Source organism: Pituophis catenifer, unplaced genomic scaffold (assembly GCF_029215685.1).
Source record: "Pituophis catenifer annectens isolate HBS135680 unplaced genomic scaffold, rPitCat1.0.hap2 SCAF_2, whole genome shotgun sequence".
Lineage (NCBI taxonomy): Eukaryota > Metazoa > Chordata > Lepidosauria > Squamata > Colubridae > Pituophis > Pituophis catenifer.
In genome coordinates this window covers 15207900-15232209 of record NW_027256882.1, presented here as the reverse complement: position 1 = coordinate 15232209, position 24310 = coordinate 15207900, and the positions used below count along the sequence as shown (strand labels likewise).

General features: G+C 47.0%; 1 protein-coding gene across 1 annotated transcript; it reads left to right on the top strand.

Annotated features, from left to right (window-relative positions):
• The first annotated feature begins 1114 nt into the window (after positions 1-1114).
• On the top strand, positions 1115-23755 carry LOC139311803 (class I histocompatibility antigen, F10 alpha chain-like). Its single transcript, XM_070936321.1, has 9 exons — positions 1115-1184; positions 4753-5028; positions 12536-12811; positions 14183-14462; positions 20086-20189; positions 20716-20752; positions 21684-21712; positions 22887-22970; positions 23681-23755. The coding sequence occupies exons 1-9, from the start codon at positions 1115-1117 to the stop codon at positions 23683-23685; spliced, it is 1161 nt and encodes a 386-aa protein (XP_070792422.1). The 3' UTR covers positions 23686-23755.
• Positions 23756-24310: the final 555 nt, after the last annotated feature.

Below are 24310 nucleotides of genomic sequence, written 5' to 3'. Positions count from 1 at the left end.
TATATGTATATAACTGCACCAATGAACCGAAAATGTACCGATTGTATTACTATATGTTATAATAAAATCTAATTAAAAAAAAAAAAAAAAATAATGTAGCCCACAAAACTTTTAATGTTATAATAAACAATGTAAAAAAACAATAGAAGGATTTACGGACTATATTCTATAATTTATCTGCAGTCCATGACAATCCCTTTTCACTCAGTGCTGCCCAGGGAAGCCAGAAGGTTGGAGACGGCTGCTTTAAAGCATTTGGTGAGAATTCAATCCCTATTTGAGCATATCAGTTCAAAGGTTTTAGAAACGTTCCCCTTACTTCTAGGTTGCATCTCTCTTTAAGAAGCTTCCACCCGTTTTTCTTTTCTCCTGCCCTCTGCAGCTTTGGAGAAGAAGCCGATCCCCTCTTCTTTGTGGCAGCCCCCCCAAGTACTGGAAGGCAGTTATCATGGGTCCCCCCCCCCCCCGATTCTTCTCTGCCAGAGGCTAGAGATCCCTCCCTCCCTCAGTCTCTTCCCCATATAAGATTTGGCCTCAGGATCCTTTATGATCTTTTGTTGCTCTTCTCTGCACACTTTGTAGGGTCTCAGTGTCTGTTTTGTATCGTGGTCCCCAGAGTTGTACCCAGCATTCCAAGGGTGGCTTCACTTGTGCAATATAAACCGACATTATGGCTTCTCCTGATCTTGATCTTCTCCCTCTGTTGATGCAGCCCAAGATGGCCTTGGCTTTTTTGGCAGCTCCCCCTGATCCCTGGCTGGGAGGGGCTGTGCGGAGTCTCCCCTCCCCCTTGCCTGCGCCCCTCCCCCCAGGCCCAGAAACACCTCCCACTTTTCCCAGCCCCACAGTTCCACCCCTCCCCCAAGAGGCGGAATCCCTGGAAGGGGATTTCCTGATGGAACTTTCACTTTCCTCTCCACGCCTCTCTCTCGCCGGTTGCGCTTGGACCTCTGCCTAGCAACAATGACGAACATGGGGTTATTTTTTTTCTACTGGTTGAGTTCGCCCAATCGCCAGCGGCCTCTGGATTGTTGCGCTGTAGACCACCCGGAGCCCCTCTCGGTTTCCTTGAGACTTCAGGAGAGCAGAGCGCAGGTTGAGGATCGCGGCCAGGATGGCTCTGCGCTCTGCGCCCTTCCTGCTCCTGATGTTGGTGGCGGTCGCCCTACGAGAGAGCTGCTTCGGTGAGTCCCTTTGGGGGCCTTGGGGGGTTTCTCCCTTTTTATCTGCCAGGGAATCTCTCTCTCTCCTCCCCTCCCCTCCCAAAAGTTTATTCCCAAAAGTGGAATCCTCTGGGATTAGGCTCTGACGTTGCCTCCCTCCAGGAGAGCCCCTTTGGGAACAGGACAAGAGTGGACCCTCCAGATGTCACTCAAGTCTACCTGGGCGCCCCGAAGCTCAATTCTTTCTCTCCCTTCCAAAATGAAGATTGTTGGAAAGCGGCGTTTGCACGTGATCAGGTCAGTTCACAAACTTCCTGGCTGCCTCCGCCCAACTCCCTCCGCCTGGATCCTCTTTCCTGCCTTTGGCGGTGATCTGTGGCTCTTTGTAGCTTCTGGTGCTGGGAGGACCCAGCTTGATTCTCGGTTCCCTGCATTGGCAGAGGCGGAGACTGGTGCAAAGGAGCGACCGGGATAAGGCTGCCCTGTGAATGCAGCAGGATGAGAGTCTCAGGTGTTCCTTCTTCCATTCCAGAAACCACCAAAGTGGGAAAATTTGCGGAATTAAAATTTTTTAAAATGTAATATTATGATGTTATTATTCCTTAGTAATCCGGAAGGGGCCTTTGGAAGTTCCTAGTTGATTGCTGAGAGAAACTATCACTGAAGCAGCTTTTCCAAAGGCAGAAAGAAAAACCGTCAGGATCTTAACCATTAAATAGGCTGGGTTGGAGGCAGAAGAAGAGAAGCAACTCTGGATGCTGACCATGAAATGAACGGCTTGCTTGGACACAGACAGTCCTGACTTGAGGAGGATTCATGACTGTGAGGATGTCCCACCTGCCTTAGATTCACACATTTCTCCTCAGCCCCACAAGGGAAAGAAGCGGGTTCTGGATCATGGAGAGTCCGATCCCCCCCTCCTTCTGTTGGAGAAAAGCTTTGATCCCTTTGGATTCTGAAATCTCCCGAGTTAGAATTGGATCTGGGGCTCCCTCTCCCCAAAAACTCTGAGAAGCCCCTGGGATTGTGGGGAGGAGCAGGAAGAAGGAGGCCCAGGCCTTTGCCTTGGACTGGGAAGGACTGGGAGACCATACTGGAGGGAATGGGCAGTAGGACCACAGGTAGTCCTCGACTTACAACAGTTCATTTAGTGACCATTCAAAGTTTCAATGTCTTTGAAAGTAGTGACAGCATGACCATTTTTCACACTTATGACCATTTTAGCATCCTCATGGTCACGTGACCGAGATTTGGATGCTTGGCAACTGATTCATATTTATTTATTATTTTTTAAACAAGTTATATTGGTTTTTTCTCCTCACCCACATTCACCCCAATTTTTTTTTTGAACAGAGTGTTGACCATTTCTTATCTTATACAATTAATCAAATTCAAATACATTTTACTCAATTACAATTTTTGCCAAAATTGTTTTTCCCCCAAGCTGCAATGTCATTGAAAAAAGTGACAGTATGACCATTTTTGACACTTATGACCATTTTAGCGTCCTCCTGGTTACGTGACCGAGATTTGGATGCTTGGCAAGTGATTCCTATTTATGACGGTTGCAGTGTCCCCGTACCACCTGATCCCCTTTTGCAACTTTCTGACAAGCAAAGTCAATGGAGAAGCCAGATTCACTTAACAACCGGGTTATTAACTTAACAACTGCAACCATTCATTTAACAACTGTGGCAATAAAATTTGTAAAATGGAACAAAACTCACGTCACGAATGTCTCACTTAGCAACAAAAATGTGGGTTCAATTATGGTCATAAGTCGAGGACTCCCTGTATTTATTTCTCTGGGCTTTGGAGGTTCTGCCCTTTTGTATGCAGACCCAGGTTCTGCCCAAATAAGTCCCATGAACGATCCTGAAAATGATCTTCAAAATCTTTGGTGCCCTGAAATAATTTCTGATCTGAAGAGCTTTCAGAATGGACACCAGAAAGGGGACTTGGGGATTTTCCAGCCTAATCGATTTCCCAGCAGCATTTTATTCATTTTATTTTCTTTTGATTCTTTTATCCTGCTTAGAAACGGTTGTTTTTCTGTTCATTGGGCAGCCTTAGAGTCTCTTCCGTGTTTCTATTTTGACGATAAAAACTATAAACAGTGAATTAATGTGATTTTTTTTTGGTCATTGTTAGTAAAGTTTAGCATAGTTTTATGTCTTGTGAATTGAGCCTGTCCTTCAAAGAAGGGCTGAAAAAACTTTGATGCTCCTCATTCCGGAGTTTGCATGATAGAAACTGACATAATTTTGTATCTTTATCTTGGATTCCCCAGAGGGGCTTTAAAGATGACAGGACCCTCCAGACAGAGACTGAATTTAGGGAGAGGATCCCAGCTGAGCCCCCCACCCCAAATATGGGCGATGGCAGCAGAAGCTCCCACCATCCTCCTTGAGGGCAGGGGGTGGGGCCAGGGTGGAGGGGCCAATGGTTTTCTGGGGGTGAGGAGAATTCTGGGAGTTGAAGTCCAAGTGTCGGAGTCTGAGAAACTCTTAATTTAGGCCTTTACGTTGAGAGCCACTGATCATGTGAAGAGTTGGGTAGCCAGGATCTCAATCCCCTCCAAGGTGGCTGAGGGGCATTTCTGCCTTTCTTTGTGCTGACCAAGTGCAGGATCAGCCCCAGAGGAGGAGAAGGGTCAGAGCAGCTTCTGGGGAAAGTGAAGGGGGAGATTCAGAGGAAATCTGGTGCATTGCAAAGGGCTTTGAAGGAGAGTTTGAGGGCCCTAATTGGGTTGCTGAAAGGAAGAAATCTTGGTTTAATCAGACTGAGATTTTCTGTGGAAGGAGGAGGAGCCCCTCTGAGTCCTGGGTTCAAAATCGGAGTCTTGCTTAGATGGCTGAACTCTGGGAGGGGAGGGGGGATTTTCCAGCGGGGGTGGACAGGAGGAAGATCTGGGGGGCTAAGTCACTCCATTGCTGCTCCCTTCCCTCCCCCCTTTGCCCTTCCCCATTTGGGTTTCCCCCAAAGGATCCCATGGCCTCTGGTCTCACCCGGATTCCCCCTCCCCCATTTTATAAAACCCCTCCCCAAATCTGCACCTATTAACAGTCCAGGTTGGCCTTCAGTGAAGTCAGGATGGTGTTTTTTTTGTTCTGTGAATGGAAAGGAGGGGGGACAAGGGGGGGTTTCCTGCTGCTTTTGAGCTTCTGGGAGGGTGGAATCCCCCCTTTTACCTGTGCAGCCATTGCAGCTTCCTTGGGGCAGAGGCTGAGCAACCCAGAAGGGGGTTTGAGGGAGGCCTTGCTGGAAGGGGGGAGGGCACATTTGGGGCAGGTAAAGTTTGGGGGACCCTCCCCTCCCCTCCTCTCTCACCCTCCACCTTCCCTTCCCTCCAACCCTCCAGTACCTCCAGAAGCTCCTTTTTTCCCCTCTCAGTCACTCCCTTGTTAGATTCCTCAACATCCCTCATTTCCATCTCCTGCCTCTTCTTCCACCATCTCCCCCTTCCTTCCTTCCCTCCTTCCTCCTCTTCTTCTTCCTTCTTCCTCCCCAGAGCCTCAGATGGGAGCCTCCATGGGATCAGGGTCCTTGGCTGAAGCCCCCTAACTCTTCCCCTCTGGCTCCCTTCCAGGCGCCTCCTCCCACTCCCTGAAGTATTTCTACACTGGCAACTCGGAACCCAGTCAGGGGCTGCCCCACTTTGTCTCTGTGGGGTACGTGGATGATCAAATCTTAGATCAGTACAACAGCCACACCCGGAAAGTGCAGCCTCGAGTCTCCTGGATGGAGGAGGTGGGGAAGGAGGATCCCCAGTATTGGGACAGTCAGACCCAGATAGCACGTGGCAATGAGGAGTGGTTCAGAGAAGACCTGGAGACTCTGAGGAATCGCTACAATAAGAGCGAAGGTGAGTGATGGGTCGGATGGCTCCTCCGGCCCCATAATCCCCTCCCCAGGAACCAGAGGGGGGAGAAAGCGAAAGTTCAAAGCAAAAGACAGCCTCCACATCTTTTAAAAAGTCTTTTTTATATGTTTATTCTTTTTTTAAAAAATCAATATAAGATTGTCCTTCCCTCCATAGCTGACATTTTCTGCCAAGTGCAGTTAATAAAAAGATGTTTAAATTTATCCATCTGTCTTTCTGAATGTTGATATGGATCCTGATATAAACTGAGGTAAAAAGAGACCGAAATCTCCCCTCCCCCCCCCCCATGAAAGATGGAGGATCTGGCCTTGGTGGATCTCCTGCTGTGGGGGAGGAAGGGAATCACAGATCCCCCTCCCCCAAAAAAACAGTCAGGTGGATCCTAATTAGATCCTGGGGGAAGCAGGTCCTCGTCCTTCTGTATGTTTCCACCCCAGAGAAATGAGGGATCAAGTGCAGATCCACCTGGGGAGACTAGATCCCTTTCCTTCTCCCCCTTTTTGGAGGGGCGAGTGGGGCCCAAATGCCAGGAGCTTCTTCTCACCCTCCAGTTGGAAGGAGAGGCTGGGAGGACCAAATGTGGGGCTGGGGGGCTCTTGGAGGGGGGGATCTCAGGACCAGGATCCTCCCAATCTTCATGGGGAAGAGACGGAAAAGAAAGAAACCTCCATTTGGGGCCCTTCCAGAGTCTCTCAGAGCCTTCATGACTTCCCATCCTTGGTCCCTCAGGCTGAACTCCTGCATTGCCCTCTTGGTGGGGCTGCCCTGGAGGGAGGGAGACTCTTTCTTCAGCAGCCCCCCCCCCTTCTGCCATCTTTGGGGGACAAGATTCACCTTCAAGGAACTTCAAGGGGCTGCCTGATATAAACCTTCTCCTCAAACAGGAGCCATTTTCCCTCCTTTCTTCACAAGGAGGTGTAGCCCCCCCAATTCTTCTGCCCTTTCCTTGCACCTCCCCCCCTCCAGGCAGATCCCAGAGCCCTGCCAGTTCTGCCCCTGATCCCCCAGGATCTTCCCAGATCCCTCCAGGCCCCCTGCTGGCCTCTCAGGGGAGCAGAGCTGGACCCAGAGGGCTCCCCCTGGTGGAGAAAGGAGGAAGGAGACTGGCCAGAGTGGAGGGGAGCCTCCTTTCCAGGCTCAACAGCCCCAAATGTCCCAACCTTTCCTCAAAGGGAGGCTGCTTCAACTCTTCCATTGCCTGAGTCGCCTTCTCTGGACCTTCTCGGGCTCCCTCCTCTCCTTTTGGAGGTCTGGTGACCAGAAACTGCACACAATATTCCAGATGTGGCTGCACCCTTGATTTAAGCAATAGCCTTCATACTTTTGTATATTTATACAAAGTCAGCTTATTGCCCCCACAAACTGGGTCCTCAATTTACCTACCTTAGAAAGGATGGAAGGCTGAGTCAACCTTGAGCCTGGTGAGATTCGAACTTACAGTAATTGCAGGCAGCTGGTGTTAATCACAATGCTATCAGTCTGCTGAGCCACCAGGCCCGTTTGCTCTAAGGCTTTGTGATATTAGCCTGTGTTTTCAATACCATTTTAATGATCGCTGACATCCTGTTGGTCTTTTTAATTTTTTAATATAATTTGTATTAAACCTTTTAAACAAAAGAAAAAAACTAATAGAAGGTAACATAAAGAAAAGGTGATAAAGAAATCAAAGAAAAATAAAAAAGTACAGGAAAAGAAAACAATTGAAGAAAATAAAGAAAAAAGACATAAAGAAGTGGCTTCTGATATTCTTCACAGCGTTTCTAAATATTACTACATTTTAGCCCCTCTAAAGCAGCTTTTCTTAATCTTTTGGCCCTGAAGGAACCCTTGAACTATTTTTCAGACCTCAGGAAACCCCTGAAGATCCAGGCTCAGAGATAGGCTGAAATTGTTTCATGCATAGACCTTTGAGGTGCATTAATAGTGTTCTTACACTAACAATATAAAAATGAAACTTGCCTTTTCAACGTGATCCCTGTGCTTTCTTTTTACTACACAAATATTCAGTTCTATGCCAAACTTGAAATAAGAACACATTTCATCTTCAAGTGAAATAAGACAATTTCTGTCTTAGCTTTTGATGCTTCTGAAGTACGACAGAGCTTGTTCCCAGAAGTTGAAAATGCTGCTACATGTTCAGGGCCTTCCTGTGAATGGCAGGAGATTAATCTTGGGCAGAAATCCACAGCTATTTTTCCCATGGGGAGATCAGGGAATCGCCTTGCAGGATCAGATTGCAGCTCACGAGGTTCTTCCTCTTCCTCCAAAGGGAAGTTCTCTGGCTGAGCAGAAGATGCAGAGAAAGGATCCTTCACCCGTCATTCCTGGGTGTGGAAAGGGAGGGAAAGGACTGGTCAGTTTAGTTCAACTGTACTTACAGGAGGTTTTCCATTAGATTTGAGAATTCCTGGCAGCCTTCCTCCCTCTCAAGCCCAGACAGGAGTAAAAACATTTCAGAAGGAATGTTAATATCGTGGCAAGGGAGGAAAATCAGAATCGATTGTGTAAGTGATGCCCAAGATTTCCTAGAACAACTAAGGGGAGGTGAAGAGGAACAAACCAGTAAGGAGGAAAATGAAGTACTAAATACGGAAGAAGAGACATCGCAAGAACAAATCACAAGAGAAGACATAGAAGAGGAGAAGAAAAAGGAAGACACAGAAGAAAGGGAAAAAATCTAGACCAGTGAGAGCAGTAACACTAAAAGGTAAATAAAAACCAGAGACTAGAGGACAGCTACAGGAATGAACGATACCAAGATCTTATCGCTCAATGTGAACGGCTTAAATGATTACAAAAAAAGGAGGATAATATTGTCGAAACTGACGAAACAAAATCCTGATATAATCTGTATCCAAGAGGTCCATATAAAAAAGGATGAAGCCAACTATTTAAATTTTACTAAATTTGGTAAAGTATTCTTCTCATTAGCCGAGAAAAGAAAAAGGGGGGTGGCTATCTATGTTAAGAAAGGAATAGAGGCAGAATGTAAATATAAAGATGAAAAAGGGAGAATACTGATAGTAGAGATAACGAGAGGCAATTCTAAGGTGTTAGTGGTGGGGGTTTATGCCCTGAATAAAAAACAAGGGAAATTTTATCGGAAATTGCATGAACAGCTGGCAAAATGGGCAAACAATGAAATTTGTATGGTTGGGGATTTTAATGGAATTATAGACCCTAAATATGATTATAAATGTGATATAACTAAAAAGAATAAAAGATCTCCCTTACCAAAGACTTTTTTTGATTTAGTGGACGAGATTAACCTAATTGATATGTGGCGCACTTTACACCCCCATGATAGACAATTTACCTTCTATTCAATGCCACATAACTCCTGGTCCAGAATAGATATGGTCTGGGCTACCAGAAAACTGGGCCTAGAAATTAAAAAGGTTAACATGTGCACAAATGTTTGGGCAGACCATAAGTTCCTCGAAATTAGCTGGCACCACGATACAAAGAAAATACAACAGAGATGGTGTCTAAGGACTAAGTTGCTATACGAAGAAGAGTTTATACGGAAATTGAATGAAGAAGTCAAACGCTTCTTCACAGAAAATGGAAATCGAGAGACAGCCAAAGAAATCGTGTGGGATACTATGAAGGCCTACGTGAGAGGGGTAGCCATATCATATACTGCCTTCAAAAACAAGGAAAAAAGAAAGACCACAGAAGTGCTCACTAATAAGTTATTGCAAGCAGAAGATAAACTCCAGCAATGCCCGGGAGATGAGGCGTCCAAACAACAATGGTTGATGACGAGACATAGATTGAACTTATTGGACCAGGAGGAAATGGCACAGAAAATAAAAAGATCCAAGCACTATTGTTTTGAAAACGCTAACAAATCGGGGAGATGGCTGGCGTATAAACTAAAAAAAGAGAAGGAAAAAAACCAAATACTAGTATTAGAAGACTCTCAGGGCAACTTGCTGATGAAGGAAGAAGATAAATTAGAGAGTATAAGAAAGTTTTATGAAGATCTATACAAAAATGAAGGAATAGCGACAAGCAAGGTAGAACAGTATTTGTGGGAAGCTAAACTACCGCTAATTTCTGAAGAAGAAAAGGAAATGTTAAATGAAAAGATTACTATAGAGGAACTAAAAACGGCCCTTTCTAAAATAAAGAAGAATAAAACTCCAGGCCCAGATGGTCTCCCCGGGGAAATATACCAAAAATTTGATGATACCTTAAAATTAGAGTTGTTAGAAATATTAAACGAGGCCCTGGCGGGTATCACAATCCCAGATTCGTGGAGGGAAGCGTATTTGACGCTTATACTGAAAGAAGGTGCCAATCCGAAACAGATATCCAACTACAGACCTATCTCATTGCTGAACGCAGATTATAAACTGTTCATGAATATAATTGCGGAGAGGTTCAAAAAAATTTTAAATCAGTGGATTCATAAAGACCAAAATGGCTTTCTCCCAGGGAGACAGATCAGAGACAACTTGAGGATAGTTTTAAACACCTTTGAATATTACGAACAACATCCCGAAAAACAGCTGGCTTTAATGTTTGTCGATGCCCAAAAGGCATTCGACAACTTGAATTGGACCTTTATGATAAATCAAATTGATCTAATGGGATTCGGTACAACTTTAGGAAGATGATTGAGAACATATATAAAAACCAGAGGGCAAACATACTAGTGAATGGAGATAGAACCCAGCTGTTTCAGATCCAAAAAGGAGTGAGGCAGGGATGCCCTTTATCTCCCTTACTATATATCTTGGCGCTAGAGGTGCTACTTAGAAAGATAAGAGCCAACAAAGAGATTAAAGATTAGGAACGAAACCTTTAAAACCCAAGCTTTCGCGGACGACGTAGCCCTCATAATGGAAGACCCACTAGAATCCGGTGTAAAATTATTGCAGGAAATCCAGGAGTATGGAGAGGTGGCGGGCCTAAAACTTAATAAGAACAAAACCAAAATGATAGTGAAAAACATGACAGATCTACAAAAGGAAGAATTGGAAGAATCATTAGGCCTCCAGACAGTTAGGAAAATAAAATACCTGGGAATATGGATTACCGCGAGATTCTCCTCACTAAAAGAGGATAATTATATTCCCCTTCTACAGAAAACACACCAAGACCTTGAAAGATGGAAAAAGCTCAAATTGTCTCTGATTGGTAAAATTGCAGCGATCAAAATGAACATCTTACCAAAAATTCTGTTCCTATTCCAAAATATTCCGCTATCACTAGACAAAAAATTCTTTTTGGACCTGAACAAATACATCAGGAACTTTTTGTGGGAGGGTAAGAAATCGAGGATTTCTTTTAAGATTCTCCAAGGGAAAAGGAATTTGGGAGGCTTTGGGCTCCCTGACTGGGAACTATATCAAAAGGCCGCAAAATTAATTTGGATCAAGGAGTGGATCAAGTTACAGGATAGGAGAACCCTGATCTTGGAAGGACATGACCTCTTAGAAGGATGGCACTCCCATCTCTGGGATATAAAGAATAAGAAAAAATCCTATTTCCATAAGCACAAAATCAGGGAGACCCTCATTCGTACGTGGGACGAAATTAGACAGAAGATCTATACTAAGGTACCCATTTGGCTTTCTATTATGGAATCGTTGGCGGCTCCAAACAGGAGAGATGATTATAAATGGGGTACATATAAGGACATCCTCGATGAAGAAGGGAAACTTAAATCGCTGGAGCTATTGAGGGATCAGGGCTTTAGTTTGGATTGGTGGAACTATATTCGGATCAACTCAAGATTCCAAAAAGATAGAGATAAATTCGGAATAGCAGCGAAACATGGAAACTTTGACAAAATTATTTGGGGACCAGAAAAAAAAATGTTAACCAAAATTTATCACTTTTTATTAGATGAAGATAAGGCAGAGTCCATAGCAAAAAGATAATTGAACATCTGGGAAAAAAATCTAGGACATAGACTAAATTTCAATGACTGGGAGATAGCTTGGAATAGAAACTACAAAATAACTAAATCGACAATGTTTAGGGAAAATCACTATAAATTGCTACATAGGTGGTATCTAGCCCCAGCGAGGCTAGCTAAGATGTTCCCAAATCTCTCTCCCATATGTTGGAAATGTGGAAAATCGGTCGGCACCTTTTATCACCTATGGTGGACCTGCCCTGAGACTAAAAAGTACTGGTCCAAAATCCAACACTGGCTCTGTGAAATAACAGGACAGGAGGTAGCCCTAGTTCCGGAACTTTTCCTCCTAGGCATAACTGAAGAGGGCTTAAACAATAACAAAACCCAACTGATAATCCAGATTATAACTGCGGCTAGATTAGCCTTCGCAAAATGGTGGAAAAACAAACTTATACCCTCAGAAGAAACTCTAATAAATAAGATCTTAGAGTGCACAGAAATGGCGAAACTGACAAGCGAGTTAAAAAACGAGGACAACTCAAGGTATTATGATGTATGGGGTATTTGGTACCACTGGCTTAAAAATAAGGCGAAAACATGACTTTAGAATTTTGACCTGGCACATCCACTATAGTCATATTGTATAGTATCATGTATAGTTAAGATTGAAGCCTTATTTTTCCCAATTTTTGTTTTATTATATTGTAAATACACTGTACCACCGAAAGCAGAGATGGATTGTACATTCTCTTTTTTGTTTTGGAAAAATCAATAAAAAAAATCAATAAAAAAATAAAAAAATAAAAATAAAAACATTTCAAGATTTCCTTTTGGTTTTTTCAAACATTCAGTTTTCGTTTAAATCCAAGAATCTGTTCACTCAAAGTTGAAATATCTTCTCCAGGGCCTTGTAGAGACTGTGAACTTCAAACTTCATTTCCAAGGTTAATAACCCTTTGGGTCTCCAGATCAGACTGGGCCACTTGCTGCTGTTGCTAAGGAAAATATTCCTTTGTGGCCCTTCAAGGCTTCATTCCCACATTGCACTAAACCATGGTTTGTTTCTGGTTAGCCCAAAGTGGGAACCAGCCTTTGTGACTTGGTGCTATTTCTGAACATAGACCAAGATTTATGGTCACACAGGGATCCCTGCAAGCTTTTATGTATAGATCAAGCAGATCCTCTTTGAGGCCATGGGATTCTCAGTCCCTCTTTGCAGCCGTAGATTCAGGCAACTGTTCCCTCTCTGGGATCCCTTCCTTTCCGCCCCCTCCCCCCAGAGAAATGGTAGAAGGAAAGATGGAAGGGATTTCCATCCCTCCGTTTCTTCTGTGACTCCTTCTTTTTTCAGTCTCCCTTGGGATCCTCTGCTGGCTTTTCCAGCTTTGCTTTTTCCTGGGGAGGTTCAGGGGCTCCATCCTGGGAGGGAAAATGTAGGGAGGCAGGTTGAGGGAGGGGAGAAGGGTGGTTAGTGATGGGGGCTTTCTTTCCCTTCATTGTTAGGGAGGAAATGGGGGAATCAGTGCCTCCCTCCAGTGTCAAAAGTCCCTGCAGGGAGGGGGATCTCTGTTTATCTTGAGGACTCCCTAAACCATCATCTTGTCCCTATTTCAGGACTTCACACATGGCAGTGGATGTATGGCTGTGAGCTCCGGAGAGACGGGAGCAAAGGAGGGTTTATGCAGTATGGCTACGAAGGGAGGACTTTCATCACCTTCGACAAGGAGATCCTCACCTGGGTGGCTCCCGATCCCCAGGCCCAGATCACCCAGAGGAAATGGGATGCTATTCCAGGATGGAATCATGGATGGAAGACCTACCTGGAGGAGGAATGCATTGAGTCGCTGGAGAAGTACCTGTCCTATGGGAATGAGACTCTACTGAGGAGAGGTGAGCATCTGAATGCAGACTGGACTTTCCTCCTTTATGGCCGGATCTCTTGTACACATTCAGCCCCTTTGGGTCCCTGGTCTGGAGCTTGTTTGCCCTGGTGGGAATCCTCCCCCTTTCAGCCTCTCTCCAAGACATGGGAAGCCCTGTTTGGTTCTCATTGCCAGGCAGCCATTCAATGGACCAGGAAATGCAGCCTCTGCCTGGCAGCTGTCTGGGTGGATCAGGCAGGACAATCTCTTAGTGGTGTCCTGTTCAATGCCCACAATGAGGCAACCATTTGGGGCTATTCAATGAAACCTCCACTAGCCAAACTGTAGTCAAGGGTGGTGGGCACCTTTAATTTCCCCCCATTAACTCTGCTTCTCCCCACATCCCCAGAGGGGGTTCCCTCCCTGCCTTGTACCTGATGGTGCATCTCCCACCCCCACCGCTAGAGGGCTCCACTTCTACCATTAATAAGACATTATCAGTGCCCCCACTTGGGCAAAGAAGGCCATGGATGAGGGGTTCTTTCCTTTTCTTTCCAGGACGGTGGAGGGAGCAAAGTTTCTGTCAAACCTCAAACAGGTTCCCACAATTCTCAGTGAGCCTTTCTCAAAACAACCCCCTCCCCACCTCCCCAGTTTGGAAACTCATTTATTTTGAGATAGCATCGAAACCTGACATCAAAATCAGGAGTTCTTGTGGTTGAGCGTTTTCCAGATTTGGAGCATTTCCTGAAACTCTTGGAGACGCTACAAGTGTGGAATTTAAATCTTTGGGTTAAAACGAAGTGGTGGGAGATTTCCTGCCCCTCTAAGTTTCTCATCCACGGAAGGAAGGGAAGGGAAATTAGAGGAGGAGAGAGGGGAAGAGAGGAAGAGAAGGAGAAGGGGAGGGGAAGTAGATAAGAGAAGAGGAGGAGGAGAGAAAGTAGGAAAGAAAGAAAAGAGGGAGATGGTAGGTTGGAGGAGAAAGATTGCTGTACAATAAAAAAGAGGAAATGGAAGAAAGACAACCCCGAACAAATACAAATTTATTAAGATAAAGAATGAATTGTTAAAGAATAAAAGGGAATAAACATGAATAAATAGTAAAATCAGAATGTAAGGGCAAATGAAGATATCGTGTATGTAACTAAGCATAGAAATAGTGAGATATGATAAAAAAAAGTGGGGGGAGAAGATTTTGGCAAGAATTGTAATTGAGTAAAATATATTTGAATTTAATTAATTGTATAAGATAAGAAACAGCCAATACTCTGTTCAAAAAAGATGTGGGAAAGTGGGGGGGGGAGAATCAATAAAACTTGTAAATGTGCAAGTTTCTCATCCACCTTCCAGGCTCTGGAGGGGCTCAGAGTTAATTCTGGGGGTGCCGTTTCTGCAGAGACCCCAAAGGTGACGTTGAGCAGCAGGACAGAGGTGGAGGATGGGATAGAGACGCACATCTGCCGAGTCCATGGCTTCTACCCCAGGGAGATCGATGCCTCCTGGACGAGGGACGGGGAGGTCTGGCTTCATGACACCCTCCATGAGCCTGTGGCCCCCAATGCTGATGGGACCTACCACTACTGGATCAGTATCCAGATCGATCCCAAAGAGAGAGACCGCTATCGATGCCATGTGGAACATGACAGCCTGCAGGAGCCTCTGGACTTGGAACTGAAGGGTGAGAGGCTGCAGGGAGGAGAAGGCTGGGCTCTTTGGCAGCCTGGAGGGTTGTGGGAGAGAAATCTGACCCCAATTGTGTCCAGGTGTGAACCTACCTGGAATGTATGTTCATACCTGGAAGAGGGCGATTCTATCAGGACCATGGTTGGGAGGGGCAGATACGGCGGGAGCAGGGGACCATATCGTGTTAGGGGGGCACGCACCCGCTGTCTTCAAGCGGTGGCATGCCTCGGTCCCCAAGGCTCCTCTTGTTTCCCGGGTTGTCCAGAGCTTCAGAGCCCAGGCCTTAGGCTGATGTTGTGCAACGCCAGGTCCATGGTTAATAAGGCCCCCCTCATCTGTGAGTTAATTCAGGAGGGGGAAGCGGACCTGGTGGGTATTACAGAGACCTGGCTGGGCCAAGAGGGGGGGGTCCCCCTCGTAGAAATGTGCCCACCAGGTTTCCGAGCATTTCATCAGCCGAGGGCCCAGGGCAAGGGTGGGGGGGGTGGCGGTTGTCATTAAGGAAAGTCTTGATCCGAGGGAGACCACTGTACCACAGATAGCTGGATGTGAGTCTCTCCTGATGAAGTGGGGCCATGGGATGCAGATGGGCCTGCTGATCACATACCTGGCTCCCTGCCACGTGACAGCGGCCCTGCCCGAGCTTCTCAACGTTATTGCCGGAGTGGCGGTTGATACCCCCAGACTGGTAGTCATGGGGAATTTCAACCTGCCGTCGGCCGGTGAGGCATCTGAGGTGGCCCGGGAGTTCATGGCTTCCATGACGGCCTTGGACCTGACACAACTAATTCATGGCTCTACTCACACGGGAGGACACACTCTGCACTTAGTTTTTGTCTCTGGTCAGTGGTTAAATGGCCAGGTTATAGGGGATATAGCTATTGAGCCCCTGTCTGACCATTCTCTCCTGAGGCTGGACTTTCTGACCGCTGCACCCCACCGCAGGGAGGTGGAACCGATTAGGTGGTTCCGCCCCAGGCGCCTGATGGATCTGGAGAGATTCCAGAGGGAGCTTGGGCCATTTCCTGAGGCTTTGGCTCACGACTCGACTGAAGATCTGGTGGCCGCCTGGGATAGGACGGCTGCTGGGACTTTGGATCGTGTCGTGCCTTTGCGGCCTCTGACCCGGCGTCGCACCTGCCCAGCTCCTTGGTTCACTGAGGAGCTGAGGGGGATGAAACGTCAGAAAAGACGCCTAGAGAGTGGTTAGAGGGCCAGTCGCTCCGAATCTGATCGAACACTAATTAGGTCTCATATTAAGACCTATTTAGTGGCAATAAAAACGGCAAAGTGTGATTACTTTTCCGCTCTTATTGCATCGGCAGATAATTGCCCAGCCGCCTTTTTTAGAGTGACCCGCTCCCTCCTACATCAGGGAGCGCGGGAGGACCCCTTGCAAGGGAAGGCTGAGGATTTTGCACAGTATCTGCACGATAAAATCACTCAGATTCGGGAAGGCTTGGACTCTGACTGGGTAGATTCCGGCGAGGTGACTGAGGCGGATCTTGAGAATGTTATCTGGGACGAGTTCGATCCTGTGACTCCTGAGGACGTGAACAGGATTCTGGGGAGGTTAAACACAACCACATGTTTACTGGACCCGTATCCCTCCTGGCTGGTACTGGCTACCCGGGAGGTTACGCGAGGCTGGCTCCAGAGGATTATAAATGCTTCTTTGGGCGAGGGTTTCCTGCTGCCTGTTTGAAAGAGGCGGTGGTGAGGCCCATCCTTAAGAAGCCTTCTCTGGATCCGGCTGTTATGGCTAACTACTGTCCTGTTTCCAACCTTCGCTTTATTGTGAAGGTTGTTGAGAGTGTGGTTGCGTGACAGCTCCCGCAGTACCTGGATGAAACCGTCTATCTAGAGCCGTGCCAGTCCGGCTTCAGGCCTGGGTACAGCACGGAAACGGCATTGGTCGCGTTGGTTGCTGATCTCTGGAGGGCTCGGGACAGGGGTTGCTCCTCTGTTCTGATCCTATTAGATCTCTCAGCGGCTTTTGATACCATCGACCATGGTATCATGCTGCACTGGCTGGAAGGATTGGGGGTGGGAGGCACCGTGTTGCGGTGGTCCTCCTCCTATCTCCGACCGGTCGCAGTCTGTGTTGGCAGGGGGGCAGAGGTCGACCTCGAGGCGCCTTGTTTGTGGGGTGCCACAAGGGTCGGTCCTCTCGCCACTCCTGTTCAACATTTATGTGAAGCCGCTGGGTGAGATCATCTGTGGATTTGGGGTGCGATGCCATCTGTACGCTGATGACACTCAGCTGTACATCTCCACCCCAAACCACCCCAACGATGTCCTTCAAGTGATGTCCCAGTGTCTGGAGGCCGTGCGGGTCTGGATGGGGAGGAACAGGCTTCGACTCAACCCTTCCAAGACCGAGTGGCTGTGGATGCCGGCATCCCAATATAGCCAGCTGGCGCCATCGCTGGCTATTGGGGGCGAGTCATTGACCCCCACAGAGGGGGCTCGCAACTTGGGCGTCCTCCTGGACACACAGCTGTCTTTAGAAGAGCATATGACAGCCGTGGCCAGGGGGGCTTTTTATCAGGTTCGCCTGATAAGCCAGTTGCGCCCCTTTCTGAGTCGGGATTCCTTATGCACAGTCACTCATGCTCTCGTCACTTCTCGCCTGGACTACGCTAATGCTCTCTACATGGGGCTCCCCTTGAGGAGCACCCAGAGGCTCCAACTGGTCCAGAATGCGGCCGCGCGGGTGATCACGGGAGCAACATGGCGCTCCCATATAACACCTCTCCTGTGCGAGCTGCACTGGCTCCCGGTGGTCTTCTAGGTGCGCTTCAAGGTGTTGGTTCTCACCTTTAAAGCGCTCCATGGCTTAGGGCCAGGGTATTTACGAGACCGCCTTCTGCTACCGATAACCTCCCACCGGCCAATACGCTCTCACAGAGAGGGCCTCCTCAGGGTGCCGTCGGTCAGGCAATGTCGGCTGGCGGCCCCCAGGGGGAGACCCTTCTCTGTGGGAGCACCTGCTCTCTGGAACGAGCTACCTCCTGGAATACGGCTGATTCCGGATCTCCGCACTTTCCGTAAGGCCCTGAAGACGTTTTTATTTCAGCAAGCCGGCCTGGCCTGAATAGGTTTTATGGGTTAGTTTTTTAATTGTATTGCTAGGGGTTTTAAATTGGGGAGGCCGTTTAATTTACTTTATTTTTAATTATTTTAACTTTTATATTGTATGTTATTTTAATTCTCGGCTGTTCACCGCCTGAGTCCCTTCGGGGAGAAGGGCGGGATATAAATTTAATTAATAATAATAATAATAATAATAATAATAATAATAATAATAATAATAATAATAATACCTGAGCTTTAAGCCATTGGTTTTTCCAGTGTTTGAGGTTGGTGAAGCTGCAGGGAGCAGACCATAGAACTGGCTTCAGGTGATGGAAGCTACAGAATCCCATCACAATACTTGGCCGATCCTGATGAAATGCCCTTAGATCCTCTCTGAGGCCTTCCCTGTTTCTTGCCCCCAGCAGAAAAGCAGCAGTTATGCTGAGCACCAGAAAGAGATTTCCTTTTGTTTACAGTTCTTAAAGTAGAGGAATCAGGAGGAGTCTGGTAGCCCCTTTTCTGAAGGCAAATTCTGATTAAACCGGATGAACTGCAGCTGAGTTCAGGAAATGCAGAGAGTAGCTGGACTGATGCTTCAGGAGTCAGAAAAGAAAGTACCAAAGTCTGAGTTTTTTCTCATTAGAGACTAACAGGATTTCCTGCTTTAAAGGTCAAAAGGTCACTCTGTGTTGCTGCTCTAAGAAAGAAGTTGCACATTATTTTATGATACGATACATGAATTCCCGAGGCTCAGCATAAAACCCAAGGAAAAGATCCCTCTCTCATAAGCGTCCCTAATGTTTTTTACACTGGACGTCCAAATTTGCAGAATTCAAATTCTATTTTTTTTATTAATGATTGTCACCACGATACAAGAAATATTCAAATGTAATTGTTATGCTGATATCCCAGGGAAAATAAAATATTTGTTTTATTTTTCTGGTTGTTTATAGCAAGCATCAATTCACAAGTGGCATGATTGCTATTCAATGGGAATCCTGAATTTTGTGCAAGAGAAATTTAAATTTGAAGTTCCCTCCTCAAACCTGCCCCCCCTCCCCCAAGCAATACCAATTTATGATGCTTTGCTAAGACCATACTTGGAATTCTTCATCCAGTTTAGGTTGCCACAATATAGAAAAGATGTTGAGACTCTGGAAAGAGTGCAGAGAAGAGCAAGAAAGAGGATTAGGAGCCTGGAGGCTAAAATATATGAAGAGCAGGTGCAGGAATTGGGCATTTCTAGTTTAATGAAAAGAAGGACTAGGGGAGACATGATAGGTTCCAATATCTCAGGGGCTGCCCCAAAGAAGAGGGAGTCAAGCTATTCTCCAAAGCACCTGAGGGCAGGACAAGAAGCAGTGGGTGGAAACTAAACAAGGAGAGAAGCAACCTAGAACTGAGGAGAAATTTCCTGACAGGGAGAACAATTCATCAGTGGAATGGCTTCCCTTCAGAAGTTGTGGCTGCTCCATCACCAGAAACGTTTCAGAAGAGACTGGAGAGCCACTTGTCTGGAAGGGTAGAGGGCCTCTGGAATGAGCAGGGGGTTGGACTGGAAGACCTCCAAGGTCCCTTCCAACTCTGTGACTCCGTTATTCTATTTCTGCCATTTGTGGGACCATCCAGAAGTCGGATATCACCATATTCCATTTTTCATGCTGAAGTTCTGGAAGCACAAATTATAATTTTTTGCTATTCCTGGACTGGCCAAGGAAAATGAAAGTGTATATTTAAAAAAAAAGTCTAGGAGATATGAACTATTTTACCTTAAATAATAAAATGCAAACACTCAAACTGAAGAAAAAAGCGTACAGATCTGCCCATTTCCACTCAGAGTCATGGCTTATTGGAGCAGCCTATAAAAACAACAAAAATGTTTTTGTTTTAACAAATTTTGTTTATATTATTGTGTTGGTGAAGTTTTTGTTTTGCAAGTTGCTATGAGTCAGAAGGTGGCAAACGGCTGTTTTTGAGTGGAAAAGCCAAAGATGAATTCAGTTGCCTTCATGCTGGGCTGGGGTGAGAAGGAGGCAGCGTCATGAGGACACGTCCTCTAACTAAACGGTTAGCAAGGCGCCCTCAGTTAGCAAGGACACAAAAATGAGCCCATGGAGTTTTTAATTTTGGGTATTTCCAGCATTCACTTCTTTAGGTCTCTTCCCTGATTGGGAGGATTGTTTGGGGTTCTCCGTCAATGATCTGCTCTTTCTCTGTGGGAGCCCCTGCCCTTTGGAATGAACTGCCCCCGGACATACGCAAGATCTCTGACCTCCGAGTTTTCCGCTGTGCTGTTAAGACCCTGCTCTTCCGATAGGTAGGGCTAGCTTCATAAATTGAGTTTTAAATTTGGAGTTCTTAAATTCTTGGGTTTTTTAGTTAATTGGTCTTAAATGTAATACTTTTAATAATTTTTAAATTTAAATTGTGATATTTGTATTGTGTTTTTACCTGGCTGTACACCGCCCTGAGTCCTTCGGGAGAGGGGCGGTATAGAAATAAAATTATCTATCTATCTATCTATCTTTCTCCCAATTCGGAACCAACAGATTCAAAATCCAACCCGTGGCTCATCATCGGCTACGTTGCGGCTGCTCTTGTCCCGGTGGGTGTGATTGCTGGGATCCTCCTGGTATTCCTCAGTAAGTATCTTTTCTGGGGGGGGGGGGTGATGGAAGGAAGATGGGGAGATTCCCCCCAAGTCTCTCCCTTTGGGAAACTTATCGGCTTCAGAAGTCCTGTTTTCCCAGCCCTCTTGGGGAGCATCTGAGATCTCAGGCTCACGCTGGGACTCCAGTCTCAATTCAGCTGAGTCTGAGACTCAGGCAGTCCTGTCTTCTTCTGAGCTGGGAAGGGGCATCGCAGTTCCGTCCTTTTCAAAGGCTTGGTCAAAGAGCACCAGAGAAGGATTTCCATGGAAACCTTCCTCCCCTCCCAGTTGCTGCTGCTGCTGCTGCTTCCCCCAGTTCCCCTCCATCCATCTCAGAGGGAGCAGGTCTCTCTTGGGGCAAATCAGGAGATACATTTGTATTTTGAAGATCTTTCTGTCTTTGTTCATGGGACAAAGTGACTGTGAAGTATCTCCTGGGGTTCTTCCTCCTACGGAGGGGGAGTTTGGATGATCTCTGGTGGCTTCTTTTGAGCTTTCATTGATTTTTATCCTTGCAGAGAGACGTCAAGATGTCTACAGAGTAGCACCAAATGAGTGACTTGTCCTCTTTACATGTAATCTCCGATTTAGAGCAGGGACCAGAGGCACCATTAATTGAGAGGGGTGTGTGTATGTAGGTTTGTGTGTGCTATCTTCCTCTTCCTTCGAAGAGGCCGGGGAAGATGGGCCCCCTTTTCATTACAGCTAGGCCAGGGATGGGTTACACTTACTTTTATTATTGTTTTACATTGGAAGCGCGTACAGTCCTTCTGTATGCGTGCAGCGCTTCTGCACATGCACTGAATGTCTGTGATGACGGGTGGGCGGAGCCTCCCACCGCCACTACTACCGGTTCGCAAGATCCGGAGCAAACCGGTAGGAACCCACCACTGAGCTAGGGTGTTAGTGGGAGTGGAGTCCTCCAGGAGAAACATCTGGGAGAAGGAACCTTCCAGACGATGAGAAGACCCGGCTGGTGGAAGGTCCCTCTGACTGAGAACATGCTCTGCTTCCCAAGTAGGCAGCCAGGGAAGGCTTGGCCAAAGGAGAGTCAGAAGCTCCATAAAATGAGGGGTCAAAGGGGGGCATTTTGAGAGAAAAGGAGCTTTGGGGGATGCCACCTGATCTCCTCTTGGTCTCCCATCACAAGGCTCACTAAGTACGAACTGGTAAGAAAAAGAAACTTTGGATCCATCTGCATCTTTTTAAGTCAGCCCTGCCTTCTGGCTTTGTGTGATCTACACACACATTTTAAGAATTCTTTCCGACGCCTTTTAGCCAAAGCTGTTTGATCCAAACTCTCTCCATGTGTTTGTGAGTCTTTGATTGTGTGTGTGTGTGTGTGTGTGTGAGAGAGAGAGAGAGAGAGAGGGGGGGGGGAGGGAGGGAGGGAGGGAGCTGGAGCCAGAAAAAGTTGAGCTTCTCCACCTATAAGCCAAGAGAGCAACTTTCTCACCCTCTTTATCTTTCTTTCTTTTCCAGCAAGTGACAAAGGATCCAACAGTTCAGGCCAGGGTAAGTCAGAGGGAGCTGCTGCTGCTCCTACATGAGCCATTCTCTCCCTTTGCAAGACTCTGGGTGGATGTGGGGATGAAAAGAGGGAGAGGCCTCCCTTTTTAAAGCCCCCCCCCAATTCATCCTCCCTGGGTTCCCTCTATGTCCAGTTCTAGTGAAATAATTAAAAGAGTCAGTTTGGTTTAGTGTTGAGGGCACCAAGTGAGTCTAACTGGGTTGACGGTGAGTTCTAGTCCTGCCATAGGCATGAAAGCCGGCCGGCTGTCACAAAATTCACTTTCCTTGCACTGGTTCATCCTGCAGAGGAGAAGGGAAACTCTCCCTGTTGGATTCAGGCAGAGGAGGCAGCCCACAGACTGCATGGTGGAGCCTTGGCCCCCATTGGAGGAAAGAGCCCTCAATTCTTTGAGGAGAAATGGGGAAACCACTTGCGATGCCATGATCCCCAGTGGTTAGAGACTCTTCTGGTGGCATAGCTGAGACGTGACTGACTGTGGAAGGGTTGGGGGGGGGATTCCCTCTTTCAGAGATGTGCCCAGCTGGGTTTAGGGTTTGGCCCCAACCAAGATCCCAGCCAAGATTGGTGGGTTTACAGTGGTCCTCTGAGAATCTCTTCTGGCACTCAGGATGCTCCCACTCCACGATTCTGGTTGTGACTCCCTGTTTCTGAAGCTGGGCTCACTGGACCAGTTGGGCTTGTTGCTACCTTACCAGCCTCCCTGATGCATGGCCACCTCCCTGCCTCAATTGCTGGGGGCCACCTCAGGGTGGGCATGGACTTGCCCAGGATTATGGTCCTGGGAGACTTCAATCTGCCACATCTGGGTTTGGCCTCGGAAGCAGCCCAGGGGTTCATGGCCTCCATGGTGGACATGGGCCTCTCCCAGACCATCCTGGACCCATCTCAAGACAGTGGTCAATAAACTCCGGATATGATCTTCTTGTCAGACAAAGGCGACATGATCTGATGGGGGAATCTGGTTTTTATTTACTGTTTTAAATATTCTACATGGCATTTTATTGAATTTTACTGTAAACTTCCTAGAGTTACCTGGGCGAGATGGGTGACACAGATATTTAATAATAAATAAATAAATAAAAAGTCAGACGTCCTCTGAGAAGTTCATGAACCTGCAGAGGTTGAATGGTGAAGAGAGAGATTTGTCCTCCTCAGAGGATCCAGACAAGGCAGAGACTCACTCGGCGTCTTTCTCTCCAATGCAGGAAGCAACCAGGTCATTTAGCTGCCCCCTCGCAGGTGAGTTTCCCCCTCTGGAGGCTGCATGGGGGGAGAGGGAGGGGGGGGGGCTTGACCTCAAATGACCAGTGGATGAGGAACATAGATTGGGAAATCCCTCTTCTCTCTCCTGTTCATCTCAACCACTGCAAGGGGAGGAATTGGGGGGGGGGGGGAATTGGGACTATGGGGAAGGGTCTGCCTGCCCCCAAACTCTTATCCAGCAAGGCCAGACTGTGGCCAGACCCCTCTCACGATCTGACTATCTTGGGTCAGGAGGCTGAGAGACCTGCAAAGAGGAGATCAGAGGGTTCCCACTGCAAGGAGGGAAAGAGGGGAGAGGAGGGACTTCCTGAGGGTCCTGCAGTCATGGATGGAGAGGGGCTTCTCTCCCCTCCTTGTTCCCATCTGGGAATCCCTCCCTCCAGATGCTGAAGGGAAGACCTGGACTCTCTGGAGGCCATGAATCCATTTCCACTTGTATTTGAGGGGGGATATTGATACGTGTTGTATAACTTGTGGGGCAGGTTCTCACCCCCCTCAGGAGCCAGTCCCAGCCCTGCCCCTCCCCTCCTGCAATTCTGAAAATCCCACCCGGCTGTTCCCTCTCTTGAGGCTTCTGCTCCTTCACTGGGCTGATCTTTGCTGATCCCTCAGCCTGGGCGGTGGGATTCCTCCTCTGGGCTCCCTCCCAGACTGACCCTGCTCCCTCCCTGACTCACCCTTGGCAGCATGAGTGGACACTCCCAGCATGAGGAGAGGAGAGAAAATGGGATCAGCCTTCTTCTAAATTAGGCCGGACTCTCAGGAGGAGCTTTTCAGGACCTTCCAACATGCTGGAACCAGGATATATTTTGGGTGTTTTGTGATGGCTTTTATCATCAAATCAGTAACCATTGCTTTTTTAATTGAGGAACAGAGGAAGAAAGAAAATCTTATATTTTTATAATTCTGGGATCAAAAGGACTCAACTCTGGGTTTAGTAGATATTTATTTAATTATATATATCCTGCTGAAGGTATCAAAGATACCCAACACACCTTCATCCTCCTATTTTCCCCACAACAAGGACAACCCTGTGAGGTGAGCTGGGCTGAGAGGGAGGGACTGGCCCAAGGTCACCCAGCTGCCTTTCATGGCTGACGCAGGACTTGAACTCACAGTCACTTTCTAGCCTGCTGCCTTCACCACTAGACCAAACTGGCTTGTGGGGCTCGTAATATCTTTGTAACATAGCTTGTAGCAGCTATGTTGGGATTTCAGATGACCTTTAATGGGCTCCTGCTGAGTAACAGGTTTTAGAGAAGGATTCAGAGGAAATGGGGGGAGGGGAGTAATAGGATGAAGAGTTGCTGGTTTTA

Excerpts from the sequence above, each read along its gene's own strand:
- LOC139311803 (XM_070936321.1), top strand. The coding sequence starts at position 1,115 with ATGGCTCTGCGCTCTGCGCCCTTCCTGCTCCTGATGTTGGTGGCGGTC. Across the intron at positions 14,463-20,085 it reads CCTCTGGACTTGGAACTGAA|GGAACCAACAGATTCAAAAT; the intron begins GGGTGAGAGGCT and ends TTCTCCCAATTC. Across the intron at positions 21,713-22,886 it reads ATCCAACAGTTCAGGCCAGG|AGGATCCAGACAAGGCAGAG; the intron begins GTAAGTCAGAGG and ends TGTCCTCCTCAG.